Below are 17,040 nucleotides of genomic sequence, written 5' to 3' on the forward strand. Positions count from 1 at the left end.
GACTGAGATTTTTGCCCATTCTTCTTTACAAAATAGCTCAAGCTCAGGCAAAAGGTCATGTCTTGCCACAGATGCTCAATAGGATTTAGGTCAGGACTTTGAGACATTGGGCCATTCTAACACATGAATATTATTATATTTAAACCATTCCACTGTAGCTTTGGCTGTATGTTTAGGGTCATCGTCTTGCTGGAAGGCCAATCTCCTTCCCAGTCTCAAGTCTTTTGCAGCTTTTTTACAGGTTTTCTTCCAGGATTGTGCTGAATTTAGCTCCATCCATCTTTCCATTATCTCTGAGCTTCCCACCTTCCCTGTCTCTGCTGAAAAAACGTATCCCCACAGCATGATGCTGCCACTACCATGTTTCACAGTGTGGATGGTGTGTTCAGGGTGATGAGCAGTGTTTCTTGTCTGACACACATTTAGCACTTTGCATTTAGGCCAAAACATTCAACTTTTGACTACTCTGACCACAGCACCTTCTTCCACATGTGTGCTGTGTCCCCGACTTTCACCGTGGCTACAAACTGCTACTGACACTTCTTATGTCTTTCTTTCAACAATGGTTTTCTTCTTGCCACTCTTTCCACAAAGGCCATATTTGTGGAGTGCATGACTTTTGTGATTTTTGTGATTTTCCATCTAGCTGTAGATTTCTGCAGCTCCTTCAGAGTGACCATGGACCTCTTGGCTGCTTCTCTGAACAATGCTCTTCTTGCTCGATCTTTCAGTTTGGGTGGACGGCCATGTTTTTGTAGGTTTGCAGTTGTAGAATACTTTTTCTATGTTTGGATGATGGATTGTGGAACAGTGCTCGTTAGGATGCTCACAGCTTAGGATATGTTTTTATAACCTAACCATGCTTTAAACTTTGTCTCCACAACTTTATCTCTGACCTGTCTGGTGAGTTTCTTGGTCTTTGTGATGCTGTTTGTTCACTAGTGTTCTTTTCATTTTTTTATAAGTTTTGAAAACCATTTATCATTTTCATTCCACTTCACAATTAAGTGTTACATTGTGTTGTAAGCTGACAAAATGGAAAAAGTTCAAAGGGTATGAATACTTTTTCAAGCCACTGTAGAATATAAAAGTTTTTAAACAGCATATCATAATTATTATAAGAGTTTTACTATATTTAGTGCACATTTCACAGATAACTTAAATCCATATCCAGCGCCAACATTTAATAAATGCAATAAATGCGATGTTCCTTACCTAGAATAAAAAGAATCTCCACTAGGATGTCGCTGACACTCGGCGGGCTTCTGGGGGTTGATCCATCGTCCCGCCCCCCGACCACAGTAAAACAGACATTATAGGGTACAGTAACGGCTACGTAGAAGGTGGCTAGCAGAATCAACCAATCCCAGCCAGCCTTGAAGGTACCATAGTGAAGTAGGATAAAGCGAGATTTCTGAATGGCGGCCACTTTGTACTCTGGAATGGGCGGCTTCTCACCAAACATATTCTGTAAAGAGAGAGAAAGATGAAGAGTACAACATCATACTGCAGCAAGATTTAAAAAAGTGAAATACTTTGAGGCAGTTTGCTCTAGGATTTAAAAAAATAAATACATCTTTCCCTGCCTTAAAGAACACGATTGCACTGATTCTAAAACAGGTTACTGAGTTTTTAAAGAAAAAGTGTCAGAATTTACTCCTATATTATTTGAAAATGTCTCTTGATTTAAAGCAGATCAACAACCCACAGCGAGAGCTAGCCAGGCTACAGTATAGCCTTCAAACATGGTGGAGGTAGTTATACACACTGCTACACACCACAGCTAAGACTCCCAATATAAACAAGACTCCTGCATTAACACTGACAACAGAGGACGTTTTGGACACAAAAGCATAAAACATGGTAATGGGAAGAAAATTAAATCAAATCCAAATTATTTCATTCATCCCAATCAGTAAATGGGAAATTAAAAAAAAATATATGCAATGCATAATCATCTAAAAATGAAACATCAAGTGTTTTTTTTTAAAACACTGCTCAAAGATAAAATAAGACTACAAGTTATTAGTTTGCTTGTTAGCTTAATTTTCAAAGATTTTAGTGAAATTTCTGGCAATGCATCGCTATCCTCTAGAGTGTAGTTACCCTTAAGTACAGTACGAATTGTGCTCTCTCAGGGCTCTGGCAGCTGATGGCAAGCCACATGACCGGGATTCGAAACACCGATCTCCGGATCATGTCAACACTTTAGACTGCTGGACCACTCGGTGTCCTAAACTTAGGTTTAAGACTATATTTTCCTTTCAATGAAAAAATCTCCATCCAAGATGTTGTGTAGTCCAAGACTAGACATAACCCTGTCTGGGAAACCTACACAGCGAAAAAGCAAATATTGCTCTCCTACACAATAAATTAGGCAGAAACTTTAATGAAATAGTTTTATTTAATTTAGTACATGTAAAAGAAAACTCTTAAGAAGAAACATTTTTTTTTATTTTATAGCAGTGTGCTGTTTTTTTATCTTGTTCGTGGAGCCTGGTTGAGTTTTGGCTTTGATAAATGATTTTTTAGCGTGGACGTGAGCTGAGTATTTTCAGAGCTGAATACAAAGTGCTGTTTATCATCCTCCACTTCAAGGTCCGTCAATATTCCTGTAAGTTTGTATTCCGTCCACACAGCACACACTCTGTAAACACAGTGGGCCTTAACACCAGCCTGGAACCACCCTGAGGTGCTCTGGTTTAACACCTAAAGGCTCTGAAATGAGCCCTCTGTGGTTATGGGATTGGCCTTCAGGCGCAGCTTGTGATCCTGTGTCTAACAGCAGAAGTGAGCATGGTGTGAGGCACAGGGGCAGTGGTGGTTCAGTGGTTAGAGCACTGGGTTATTAATTACAGGGTTTTGGGTTCAATACTCAGGGTTGCCATGCTGTTGCTGTTGTTGCTGCTGGGCCCTTGAGCCCTCTGTGTTCCTTATGTACCACCGTGATGGGTAGGCATGTGTGCTCACTGTAAACGATGCATAAACAAATAGACTAATCAAATAATCTACTTGAACATCCACTAGTTGCAACAGTGGGGAATAAAAACAGTAGCAAAGACACAAGAAGAGAGTAAATAAAGCAACATCTTCTGCAAAACACTGTGCTAATTTAACGACAGCACTCTGGAATTAGGCACGATACTCGTTGCTATTTTACACCTCGTCAACAAACTATGTTCATACTTTGTGTTCACACTGTTAAAATAGTGCCAGAGTTTGAATAAATCTGTTTTCAGATATATACCAGGCAGGTTTACATCATGGCAGCGGGAAATACAGGTGCACCACTTACTAATTAAAACCCTGACAACAGTCAAAAATTAGCATTCCAATCAGCCTTCCAATCCCTCAGTGCACGTACACTCTCGATCGTTTCACACACAAGCAAATTTTTTTCCACCTCATGATACCAAAAACACACCAACACACCCTAAATCTAGCTGCATGATGCACAATTAACCGGTGCGCTACACTAGATCGCTAAACTAGGGCCTGATGCACAGCGAGTAACTTCAAGGAGATGAACTCTACTCTTCCAAGGAGACCAACTCTACACTAGTTGTTAAAGGTGGACTATTCAGCTAGATAAGCGTTTATTTTCTCTATAAAATCTCTCTATTAAAACTACACTAAAAAAATTATAATACAGTAGAAAATGATCTAGTCAACCAAGAAGAATAACACAAAAAAATGAATCATGATTTAAATCATGATAAACAGCAGAATACTGTTTAATATTGATTAATAATTTATTTGTATTAAATAATACAATTAATTGTGAAGGGATTGACATTACTAATAAAAATATAATTTAGTTTTACAAATAAAACACTGATTTATTTTATTTTTTTACATTTAAAAAATTATAAAATTATAAAAAAAAATTGTAAAAAGAATTATAAAAAAAGCTTAAGAAATTTGGTAGGTCACATGGTTTAAAGATACATGCACTGTTTGATATATTTGAACTGGTGAAGTAATTAAAAAATGGCTTAAATATATTTACGTTTTTTCAGTGATAGATTTAGTAAGTAATTAAAGGATCATTATCCTTTAAGACATGCAGGGTAGAGGATTATATGGCTTTTACAAACAAAAATATTGCTGATCATCGTTACCATCAAAAGGACAGAAATGATTAAGATATTGTTTTAGTGAATTTAGTGAACACACCCCTAATTGAAGCACTTACATTGTTGATCTTGAGTTTGCTCTTGTCTTGTTTCTGCAGGTGACCGGACAGCTGGTACAGCACGGCTCGGCTCCGGCGCCGGTTAGCGTTGAAGCCCTGGGGTCGCGTGACCTTGTGGACCTCCAGTCCCGTCTCCTCATCTGATCAGAGAACAGAGTTTATTATAAATTACATTTTACTTTTGATTAGAGACACATTTTACGACAGAAAGGATGATAAAATTGATGTTTAACTTCATAACTAAAACTATGAATGTGGATGTGCATTTCATTGCAGTTGTCTGTTATTATACCTTTATAACCCCTTATAAAGGCGGTCACTGGTAATCAGTTGATTGCTAATTCTTGTATCATTAACTTTGGTAAAATAAACATTTTGAGAACATCTTTTTTGGGCATTATACTTTGGAAATCTCTTTTACAGCATTAGACTGTAAGAGTCCACTATTAAAAACTTAGCCAATGGCTTTATACAAGTCTTATAAGGCCTTATAATGGCAATAGCTGTATCTCTTGATCCTTAATTGCAAAAATACACCCAAAAATGTGGTCTAGAAAACTCTCTGAACACTTTCTATGAATGTCCTCTCTGTAAGACTCTATAAAGATACTCACAACACATTATAATGCATTCATAAGGCATTATAAACATGGCTATACATATTTATAAAAATGCATAACTCATCATAGCCATGTTTATTATCCATCATGAACTGTGATTATAAATCATTAATAGCTGTGTTTATAACATGTTATACGTCAATACCAAGAATCTCAGTCGCAGCTTACAGACTGTATCATGACTAAAAAAGCTTCCAACTTATAAACACACCCTCAGTAATCCTATAAATATATTTTTATATACTCATTAATTATTCTTGTCTTGAATATAATATTAGTTACAGTCAATTATAAGGTATTATATCAGGTCTTTGTGCGCTCTAAGTAAAGTGCCTGACTTTCATTGTGGGACTATTTTATTAACGATAGCTATATACTACTTTAACATATATATTATAAACACAGCTTATAATGGATTATGATCACAAGTTTTGATGCTTAATAAACATGGATATAATGTGTTATGCATTTTTATAAATATTTAGAGCCATGTTTATAATGCCTTATGAATGCATTATAATATGTTATAAATATGGTTATAGAGTCTAATAGAGATGACATTCATAGAAAGTGTTACCATGTTAAAATTCTTGGCTAAATTCACTCAAGCTACTGCGTATCATTATAACAGCCATCAACAGACCATATAAGCCTTAATAAGAGCATTTCAAAAACCTCTAAACTGAAGTGCTGCCGATTGTTCCTGCTCATCGCTGTGCAGCAGGTCAAACAAGGTAAGCCCACTTGAATTCAGCCCCTGATTGAATAGCTGCTCATTCTGATAGACGCATACCTTTCGCTACATGAAAGATTACTCTCGCTGCAGCTAATAATGAATAATAGAGAAGGAACAAGCTTACGCAACCATCAAAAACAAAGCACAAGTCTATTAACATGCTTCTGGAAGTTTTTTTTCCTCTGGAAGAAGGACTAATGTAGGCAGAATAACTGAAAGCTGTGATTTCAGAGCAGCTCTTGTATGCATGTGTTTACTTTTACCTTTTTATTTTAATCTGTCATATTGATTTATTCTGTTCAAGTGGATTTCAGAGGTTCTAAGGAGCCTAAATAAAATTTCAATGGGAAAACCCTGTTGAAAAACAAGCTCAAAACAGGCCACCCTTTACTGATAGCTGTTGTTGGGTGGAAGAAGCAGATTCGATAATGGCTAGATAATAGACAATGGCTCACAACAATACCTAAACAATCTGTGGCTTTCAAGCAGTGACGTGCAGATGCTATGGCCCAATGTGCTTGGGCAACTGCCCTTTTGCCGTCCTTGGCTGATATTTCCCTTCCGAGGGAGGGGAAAAAATAATATAGGCAAATATGATTTCATATTTCAACAAGATTTTTCAACAAGTTTCGTAAAACAAAGTTTTCAGAGTCAATCATTTAGATTCAGACACCTCGAGAGATAGGGAAAATAAGCGACCGGGCGGCGCTTCAGCCGACTAGCAGAGACCCAAGAGGAGTCTGAAGATGCCGTGGGAGTAGAGCGACTGCCCTGAAGGTGGGCTTGAAATCTAGCCTTCACAGTATTACAAGACATGATCACAATCAACTTCTCTAAAATCTGATGTCGTCGAGTTTAGGACATTTAGTGATCGTAAATAATCTGACAGCCACCTACTGTGCCACGTTTAGGTAGCAAAAAAAAACCCGACAGCCAGTTAGCTTGCAGTCAACATTTAACATGGCTCAGGTTGTTTTGTGGGAGGCCCTTTCTTCAGGTTAGAGCAACTGCCCTTCAAGATTACTGTGCACGTCCCTGCTTTCAAGCCATCATTTTTTGGTTATTAACTGCCCAAAATGTGCTTAATAAACTTTTCCCACCCCATTAAACCACCTCCAGCAGTGTGGACTGTTCCCACAAGGCAGGTTTTCCTCAACAGAAATCCTGATTTATCAGACCAGGCTATGTTTCACATGTTCACTGTTGGTGAGCATGTGTCTAAGTTACTGTAGCCTTTCTGTCAGCTCCAACCAGTCTGAGCATCTCTCCACAGACCTCTTGATCTCTCTCATCAACAAGATCATCAACAACATTTCCATCTGCAGAACATAGACTGTGTATAGGTGGACAGAGCATTGTCTCTTAAAAGTGAAGCCACCACAGGTTGGGCACCCCCTGCTGTTCGGTTGCAGAAAGCTGTGTAACCCCACCCATCCCCATAGGTTTCAATGGCAAAACAGACAACTTTCAATCACGTTTTTTTCTAATATACTGCAATTCTACCTCCATTATTTAAATGCAGCAGTTAGTGTAACCTCTCCTTATATTGTCAAATGTTTATATCCCCACAGAATTCGTTTTTTTAAAACGTAATTCAGCTCTATTCAAAAAGGTGTGGTTATTGGTGTGTAAAAGGTCTGGGTTACACCTAGCCGGCTGGGGTGGGACCAATGACTGTATGGGCGGGACCATAGACTGTGTGAGCTCTGTGGAGGCAGCCCTCAGGGGCGGGTTTATTTAAATCAGTAGGCTGTCTCTCCACAGTCTTTCTCCCTCCTCTGGTCTCTACTGCGCAGACTCGGGTTTCAGGATTGCCAACATGGAGGAAAATTTTGGCTCCATTTACATTGAATGAATATGAATGGCGACACAGCGTCCATCTTATTTACAGTCTCTGTGCAGAACCAAAGGATGGGTTTTTGATTTCACTCAGTCTGGGTGAAATCTGGAGAAGAGGTATGCTTTGGTCCTGGAGGGTCCTGAAGGGCTGGATTCCTGTATAGATTTGTGTTTTTCTTGATCAAGCACACTTGAATTAAAACACCAATTAATGGTGAGCATGTGTTGGTGAGTATGAGTATGTGTCCAATGCAGCCTCAGCTTTCTGTTCTTGGCTTCTTTACTTAAATAATTTGAGAAAACCGGGTGGTAATGAAAACTTAAGTTAGCATACATTAAAACATCTAAAACATAAAAAGTTATCACAACTATAAGGGAAGTTGATTCTACTTAGTACATTTTGTTCAAAATAAATAAATATGTTGATTTCTTCTTACTTTTCATTTGAATTCTATTTTAGTTAAATATTTATTTATTTTATAAATATTCACACTGTAAGACTGGAAATGATAAATTTAGAGGTCAGACAGTTAATCATAATATATGATCTACCAAGTTTACCAAAGCTAGCCCCGGGGGGAATGACTACACACTGATGGTGAGTGTCATAAACTGGAGGACGCATCTAAAGTGCAAATAGTTTGTCCCAACAGACTAAACTCAGTTATTATTAGCTGACTCTACTCAAAGGTCTCTTTTTGAATGTATATGTGCCCACAAATGTTTTACCGAATTTATAACAGTTTAGTAATGTTTGAAAATATCCAATTATACATAAAACTGACTTTACAGTGTGGAGCCTGACTTTGTCTTCTTCAATTTTTGGTCTTGTATTTTGGATGTGTTGAGCATTCTGAGTAGATTTTAGTTTATTGCAGATACTGTCATTGTACAGGGTGGTTATCTAAGTTACTGTAGCCTTTCTGTCAGCTCCAACCAGTCTGATCATCTCTCCACTGACCTCTTGATCTCTCTCATCAACAAGATCATCAACAACATTTCCATCTGTAGGACCAATGGATGGGTTTTTGATTTCACTCATTCTGGGTAAACTCTGGATAAGAGCTATGCTTTGGTCCTGGAGGGTCTTTTTTTCTGATCAAGCACATTTGACACAACACACCAATTAATTCCCAGGTTTAGTAAGTGTGTGTTAGAGCAGGGGGCATCATCTGGACACTTGCCCCTGCTTCCCATTACTGTTCTAGAAACTGCTGTTGAGAAAATCCCAGGAAATCAGCAGTACCTTCCACCCCACCTCCCCATTCTGATGGTCGATGTGAACGTTAGCTGAAACTGCAGGCCAGGTCTGCGTGATTGTGTGCATTTTGCTCTGCTGCCACATGATTGGCTGATTATATAATTGCATGAAGGAAAAACTGGGCCCTTTAAGAAGGTTGGTTTGGGCCAATCAGCTAGCCTCAGTCTCAGGATGAGTCCTGTCAGAGACTCGTGGTTCAGGACTTTATTATCTCTCTCTATCTGTGGTCTGTGGGTTTGTTTGTGGTTCAGGGTGAGATGAATTACAGTATTACAGTAACAGCTATCACCACGTGCAACACTGACCTACATACAACCTGTCTAGAAAGAGTGACTCATCATTAGTGAGAGAGAGAGAGAGAGAGAGAGAGAGAGAAAGAAAGAGAGAGAGCATATAAAGCTTTCCGTAATTGCACAGGAGAGGTAGAACAGGTGTTCTGTACTGTGTGTGTGTGGAAGTGTGTGTGGAAGTGTGTGTTTGAGTGTGTGTGGGGGTGTACTAGATAGAGAAAGAGTGTGTGTGTGTGTGTTTGTGCACCTCAGGTAAAAAACACACACCTGTGTGACTCAGAGGAAGCCTGAGGTAGGTGTCAGCAGGTTGGTGTATATCTGTACAGTGTGTTCACCCGACCTGCTGAAGGTTACATCTCCATCTCTCTTTCTCTCTCTCTCTCTCTCTCTCTCTCTCTCTCTCTCTCTCTCTATCTCTCTTTCTCTCTCTCTCTCTCTCTCTCTCTCTCTCTCTCTCTCTCTCTATCTCTCTATCTCTCTCTCTATCTTTCTCAGGTCAGAGTAGATTAAGACAAATACATAAATAACAAGAGTAGTATATAATATAATATTAATACTAATATTTTTTATACTTAAACTTAATATCAATTAATACTACTGCTAATAATAAGAAACTATGTCCAAAGCAATGATGCTCATTATTTCTTTCTCTTTCTTTTTCTCTCTTACTTCTTTTCCAGTCATTTTTTACTCTCTGTCTATTTCTTTCCTTTAAATGAAAGGCGTGTGCACTTCCTAATGAGGATAACTCAACAGTTGTATGTGTGTGTGTGTGTGTGTATGTGTGTGTGTGTGTGTGTGTGTGTGTGTGAGACAATGGGTGTGTGTGTGTGCACTCACCTGTCTCGGGGCACTGCTGCTCATCCTGGTCCTTCTTATTATCTGTTATGTCTTTATGGGACACCAGAAACAGCACCACCTCTCCCTTCTCGTTCTTGATGGGCACAATGTCCAGCAGACACCAGAACTGAGTTCCTGCCAAACATAATTACATAACTTTAGGTTATCATTATCAATATAAATAACATAATTACATAACTTTAGGTTATCATTTTCATTATCAATAACACAATTACATAACTTTAGGTTATCATTATCATTATAAATAACATAATTACATAACTTTAGGTTATCATTATCATTATAAATAACATAATTACTTTAGGTTATCATTATCATTATAAATAACATAATTACATAACTTTAGGTTATCATTATCATTCTCAATAACACAATTACATAACTTTAGGTTATCATTATCATTATAAATAACATAACTACATTATAAACTATTATTTTTGTAGGAAAGTGGTCTGTTTTACAGGCCTTCTAAATAATAATGATCATATATTTTATAGTTTTAATCTGGACATTAATGCTATTACAACTTTATTATAGATATATAATATATGGTCAGAACATGGTCACAATAATACATATAGGGTAAAAAAAAACATACATAATGCACAGCTAAGACTGTATTTAGTTATGGTTATGTCTCTCTTGTTGCACTATGCTGATTGATTTTAGATTATGCTGTAGATTTTAGATTATGCTCAGTGCACCAGTGTACCACGTCAAAGCATGATGCTACTGCCACCATGTTTAACAGCTGGTACAGTGTTGTCAGTGCTGAATGCCTCACTGTGAATGTTAACATGTTGTGTTCAGTAAAACCATGCAAACATACAATTTTTGTGTATTGTAAGTTTAAGCAGATTGTTTGTCTATTGTTGTGACTTGTGGCTAAGATGAAGATCAGTCCACATGTAATGACCAATTTATGCAGAAATCCAAGTAATCCCAAAGGGTTCACATACTTTTTCTTGCAACTGTATGTTAGTCTTTTAACAGTATGTGATACAGATAAGCTATCAGCTGTAGGAGGCCTATAATAATGAATTATGTCTTAGAAAAAGAACAGCAAATGACTTTACAGCAGAAGGCAAACATGTTTTTAACTTAATAAAAAAAAAAAAATGTAAAACAGAAGTTTATTCTAAGTAATTTTAGAGCATTTCTATTGGTCTATTCATCTAGCTTTTGTACACAGTGTACAGAGTAGCCTCATGGTTTAAAAATGGAGATGAAGGGGCGCCGAGTGGTCCAGCGGTCTAAAGCGCTGCCACTATGAGCAGGAGGTCGCAGGTTCGAACCCCGACTCATGTAGCTTTGCCATCAAGCTGCCGGCGCTCAGAGGGAGCACAATTGGCCCTGCTCCTTCCGGGTGGGTAGATGGCACTCTCTCCCCACATCACTCCTAGGGTGATGTCTGTGAGCTGATGTATCGGAATTGAGTCGCTGCGCTTTCCTCCAAGTGCGCTGTGATGCTGCTCGGCAATGCTGCATCAGCAGCAGCTCGAAAAGAAGCAGTAGCTGACTTCACATGTATCAGAGGAAGCATGTGTTAGTCTTCACCCTCCTGGCATTACTAGTGATAATGAGAGTCCTAATGAGTGGCTTGGGTAATTGGCCGTGTAAATTGGGGAGAAAATGGGAAAAAAAAATGGAGATGCAAGTTGTCCATTGGATTTTATTCCTGCCAGCGTCCAGTGGTTTACGGATATTTAGAAGCAGTCAGACAGAGAGAGAGAGAAATGAAAAGTGCGCAGACAAATAGAGATGAATAGGAGCGCATCCCTTCTTTATAACATCAAGAGTCATCAGGACAGCATTATTTCTAATTGAGTGAGTTTTAAAGAGCTCTTCAGAAGCTCGTGAAGTGGCACAGAAGTGGTTGTAAAAGCGGGTCGAGTAGAGACGCTCCTACAGCGAAGGAGGAATTCAGGAGGAAAATCGCTGGAGCTAAATGAAAGCGTTTGTGAGTATGTGTGTGTGTGCATGATGTGCATCTGTGTGTGTGTACCAAACAACTTGTTTTTTATGCAATTCTCAATGCTGCATTTAGGCATCAAAATGAGAGAAAAACAGCTTTGTCTTGAAAAAAATGCTATAATTTGTCAAATGGAGCGTTCCGCCAATGCAATTGACATAAACCATGAAATTCATTTCTAATTAAATTGAATAGCTTCTGTAGAAAACAGAACAATTTGATTTTTAAATGACAAAGACTTGCTGCTCTTTTAAATAGTGATTTAACCCACAGTGTGTTAGACACACACACACACACACACACACACACATACACACGCAGACACACACACATACACACACAAAATCACACCAGAATAGGTCAATAAAGCCTCATCTATATTCACTCCCTAGAAACACCATCTTGTGCTTCCACTCACTTGTATTAACTGGCCACAGAAACAGCACATTTATACTTCCACTCACTGGCCAATTTATTAGAAACACCTACCACCTTGTGCACTCATTTACTGGCCACTTTATTAGAAACACATACTTTACTCTGCTCCCACTCAGTGGCCACTTTATTAATTGTAATATATGGGCCAGTGAGTAAAAGTATAAACTAGGTGTTTCTAATAAAGTGGCCAGTGAGTAAAAGTATAAACTAGGTGTTTCTAATAAAGTGGCCAGTGAGTAAAAGTATAAACTAGGTGTTTCTAATAAAGTGGCCAGTGAGTAAAAGTATAAACTAGGTGTTTCTAATAAAGTGGCCAGTGAGTAAAAGTATAAACTAGGTGTTTCTAATAAAGTGGCCAGTGAGTGAAAGTATAAACTAGTGTGTTTCTAAACTATAGGTGTTTCTAATAAAGTGGCCAGTGAGTGAAGGTATAAGCTAGTGTGTTTCTAAACTGTAGGTGTTTCTAATAAAGTGGCCAGTGAGTGAAGGTATAAACTGGGTGTTTCTATTAAAGTGGCCAGTGAGTGAAAGTATAAACTAGTGTGTTTCTAAACTATAGGTGTTTCTAATAAAGTGGCCAGTGAGTGAAGGTATAAACTAGTGTGTCTCTAAACTATAGGTGTTTCTAATAAAGTGGCCAGTGAGTAAAGGTATAAACTAGTGTGTTTCTAAACTATAGGTGTTTCTAATAAAGTGGCCAGTGAGTGAAGGTATAAACTAGTGTGTCTCTAAACTATAGGTGTTTCTAATAAAGTGGCCAGTGAGTAAAGGTATAAACTGGGTGTTTCTAAACTATAGGTGTTTCTAATAAAGTGGCCAGTGAGTGAAGGTATAAACTGGGTGTTTCTATTAAAGTGGCCAGTGAGTGAAAGTATAAACTAGGTGTTTCTAATAAAGTGGCCAGTGTGTATAGAGTGTATATAATGTAAATGAATATGTGATGATTTCAGTGTTCAGGAGATGATTGACAGGTGGAGCTTGTGTAAGTGTGTTGTGAGTGACGGGAGGGTAATGCAGTGCAGCAGCTGTGCAGTAGAATAGGTGTGTATTGCTGTGGAGCTGCTGTGATCTACTATTCCCTTTACACTCAGACCCCTACAGACCTGAGAGAGACAGGGTGAGTGTGGAATCAAGCAGAGAGCAGTACAGAGTGTGTAGTAAGAGGGTTATGAGTGAGGACATCTTTTTAAAACAGCTCTCCAGAACTTCTCAGACATGGGCCATATTTCATATTTCACATCTACATGTCTCCACTTTATTTATTTATTTATTACACAAAAGTTGTTGGTGTTTAAGTAACATTAAGCACATCCTTGAAATATACAGCTCTGCACATTGTATTGCAGATGAACTGGTACTTTGTTAATTAAATGTAAATGTAAAATATAAATACATGTATTTTATTTCAAAAGGTCAAGCTAAATTCACCTTGCCTCAAGCAGTATTTTTAACTCATGTGCTTTCTTGTACATGGCTCTCTGTGTTCTCCTTGTCTCCACCCTTGTCATTTGTAGCTCCACCCCCTTGTTACCTGTCCCCACGTGTTTCCTGTTTCCTGTTCCCTCCATGTGTATTCATAGCCCCTTTGTATCAGTGGGCAGTTGTCCGTTCTTGTGAGTTTTCTCGTCAGTTCAGATTGCTAGTTCTTTGTTTTCTGTTTTATTGTGTTCAATTTCCAATGTTCTGTATTGTTTCTCTTATTTTTTTAAATAAATAACTCGCTTTTGCATCCGCTTCTGTGTCTCCCTGCTGCATACCTGACAATTTTTGCCAATATGTTTTATTTAACAATAAATAAATACTGTGTGTGTGTTATTTCAGCAAAGACATTTATTTAACCTGTCCAGTTGTTTTACCTAATGCAAAAAAAACACTTTTTAAATATAAATAAATATCATTAATATGTATTAATTTTTTAACTGTGTGTATGTATCTTTAAATTGGTAAAGAATATTTATGTCCATTTGTTTTAAACTTTAAATGTTTTTTTTTTCCCCATATTTGCCTAAAAGCTGAATACCAAATACTTAACATGTTTCTTTGCAGGTTTGTATTCAATTTGACACATTTGACCATTGAATAAATTGCATAGCATAACATATTTTGTCTTTCTTAACATAAAAAAACATTTACATCAGTGCATTTCTAATAACGAATTTACCTCAGCAGTGCCATTCTAATTATGCAATTACCTCAGCAGTGCTACTCAAGTCTCATGTGAGTCACAAGGCTCACAAGTTAGCTCAGCTAATGTTACCATCCTAGACCTGTAGAGCTCATATCTTTCACCTAGAAAACATACTGACCTTTTTTCTGAAGGCCTCAGAGATCTCTTTAAATCTGGCCAGGGTGATCCACTCACTTTAGCAATCAAGACCAAACAAAGCCAATGTCTTTAAAGGTTTAAATCAGACAAGCTCCTCACACATTTTAAATAATCATAAATGTGGGAGTGTCTTGTATTGGGCTACTTTTACTTGGATTTGAACAGAATGTCCTTCAGGACCAATATCTGAAGACTGATTAAAGTTCTTACTCAGACATTTAACCAATCCACATTGGATGGTGCATTCAGATTGCCTATTATCTCTCTAGACTCCCCGCTTGGCTTAAATATACCTAAACGAATCCGAGCACAAGCGCTGAATGAGGACTGCATTATCTCTAAATGAATGAATTGTAAAAAAAAAACACTTTTCTTCTCGCTTCTTTTCGGCTCTAAATGCAGGTAGTGCAGAGATAGCTTTTCAGTTATATTTATATTGGAGGAAATCGGAAAGAAAATCATTCAAAGCACAGTCTAAATAGAGCGTTGTTTAAATAATGTGTAAAATACAAGAGCTACACATTTGCTGGTGCTTTCACACCTATGTTGTTTGGTCTGGACCTTCAAACTTCTTAGGGTACCACTTTAAAGCCCCACTGGGTAGGATTTCCTTGATTTTTTTTTTCTTTTTAAAGAAGTAAAATTACAGCTTGAAACTCACTGCAGCGTTGCATTGAGGTGTAATAGGAGGAATAGCGGTGCTCTCGTGTCTGTGCCGGAGCTCCTCTGAGCTCAAACCAGACCAAGTTTTCCAAGGCGGCCGCGACCAACGCTCGCGAGAACTGCGACCTGCTTTCCGACCTTTGGTTCTAACAGTTCTATAAGGACTACTGGTTCATTCTTTACAAACTAACATACAGACACTCTGGCAGAAGCTGGAAAGAGACGGAATATGTCTGTGAAAGCCAGAAAACAAGAAAGAAAAACTAATCCGCCTGAAACATTTATTACACTCTACAACTGTAGGGGGAGCCCACGAGCACAAAATAATCCTCAATCCTACCTAGTGGAGCTTTAAAATAAGAATACCTTTATAAAGGTTTATGAATGGTTTATAAAGGAGTTTACTAATAGTTAATAATTAGGTTGCAAATACTTCAAAACCCTCTATTAAGTAGTTAATAATTATATAAAAACACATACATAGAAATGGCAACAGTGAGTTTAAAATTTGCGAAACTTTAATTCCACACTCATTTATACTGTCAAACCTCAGATCGTTCTAGATACTGATCTGTCATTGTGTTGTCCATCATTCAAGCATTAAACCTGTCATATTAATTTATGTGTAAGTATGTTTAACTATTTCCTATAAAATAAAGATATTCTATTATTGCTTTGTTTTATTTAGATTAAATGTTTTTAAATGTCTGATTACAGTCAGAAGAACAGATTTGGACACCCCTATTTTTGCTGTATGGCCCAAACAAGCTACTTTTCATTTTCTCCTCTTAGCAATGACTTTAATTCTACATTTTACCATCAAATAATACAAACATGCAACCAAAAAACCTGATGACGTGTCCATATTCACACACACGTTCTGGGATTACGTAGCCGTTAGCTGAGCGCTATGTTCGCTAGCTGCTGGTGGGTGAATTTGTGAATGGCTGTCCATGCTGTGCTCTCGCTCTTTGTCCCTTCGTAACAAGTGAAGACACACAGCGAAAAGGCCGGAGCATCACCGCAGAGCTGTTGTTCGCAGCCTCGCCTGTCCGAAAAGCTTGGGAAATAGCCCTGCTTTATTCTCAGACAGACGGGGAGGGGAAGGGGAGATGAGGACACAGCCGGCTGTATTAAGGTGTCATCATCTACACTGCGTGCACAGGTACATCTGAAGCCAGTTAGACTCGGAGAAAAGCTCTAAAAGCAATTTGGTCAAATGGATGTGTTTTCCAAAGCAGCAGAGCTGCAGAACTGTTGGTACACAGAGAGGGATGACACAGCATCAAAATAAAATATGCCATTTGTACACACTATCCAATACAATCAGAAAAACTAAACTAGATTCTAAAACATGTTTAAAATAAAGGTATTCTGTTATTGCTTTGTTTTAAATGCTATTAAATGTCTTAATACAGTCAGAATAAAAGATCTGGACACTCCTATTTTTGCTGTATGGTCCAGACAAGCTTCTTTTTTAATCTTTAACTTTCTCATCTTTGACTTAGAAACTTTGACTTAGTCTAGTATTAAGCCAAGCTATGTGGGTCAGACCTGACTCTTCCTGTATTAGTTTTCTCCAGTTTCCAAGAGCCTTTTAAGGGTTCATCTGTATTTTCTCTAGAAGCGACTTTTACTGTTAATAGTTACAGAGTTATCAGTGTTTCTGTGTTTTTTTAGTTATTATGATCATAAAAGTTTGAATGTGCTGTGTGTAAGTGTGAAAATGCTGCTGTAGAGAGTGCAGTCATTTTATCTGTTCCAATACTCCTTGTAAAATGAGGTGTATTAGGATAGGGTGCTACAGATTAGTGGCTCTTTAATACAGAGGGTTGTTGA

At 37.9% G+C, this 17,040-nt stretch overlaps 2 protein-coding genes across 2 annotated transcripts in view; one reads left to right on the forward strand and one right to left on the reverse strand.

The window, feature by feature from the left end:
* Positions 1-17,040, forward strand: part of armc8 (armadillo repeat containing 8) — a 318,657-nt gene that overhangs the window by 96,370 nt on the left and 205,247 nt on the right. The gene's annotated exons all lie outside the window — the stretch shown is intronic.
* The window catches only part of kcnh3 (potassium voltage-gated channel, subfamily H (eag-related), member 3), a 220,959-nt gene that overhangs the window by 60,591 nt on the left and 143,328 nt on the right, over positions 1-17,040 (reverse strand). Inside the window, exons 3-5 of the mRNA XM_022680490.2 lie at positions 9,782-9,916; positions 4,196-4,335; positions 1,216-1,468 (exon numbers count right to left, since the gene is read on the reverse strand). Coding sequence (XP_022536211.2) covers positions 1,216-1,468; positions 4,196-4,335; positions 9,782-9,916 — 528 coding nt within the window. The remainder of the gene's footprint in view (positions 1-1,215; positions 1,469-4,195; positions 4,336-9,781; positions 9,917-17,040) is intronic.

The sequence above is a fragment of the Astyanax mexicanus genome, chromosome 11 (assembly GCF_023375975.1).
Source record: "Astyanax mexicanus isolate ESR-SI-001 chromosome 11, AstMex3_surface, whole genome shotgun sequence".
NCBI lineage: Eukaryota > Metazoa > Chordata > Actinopteri > Characiformes > Acestrorhamphidae > Astyanax > Astyanax mexicanus.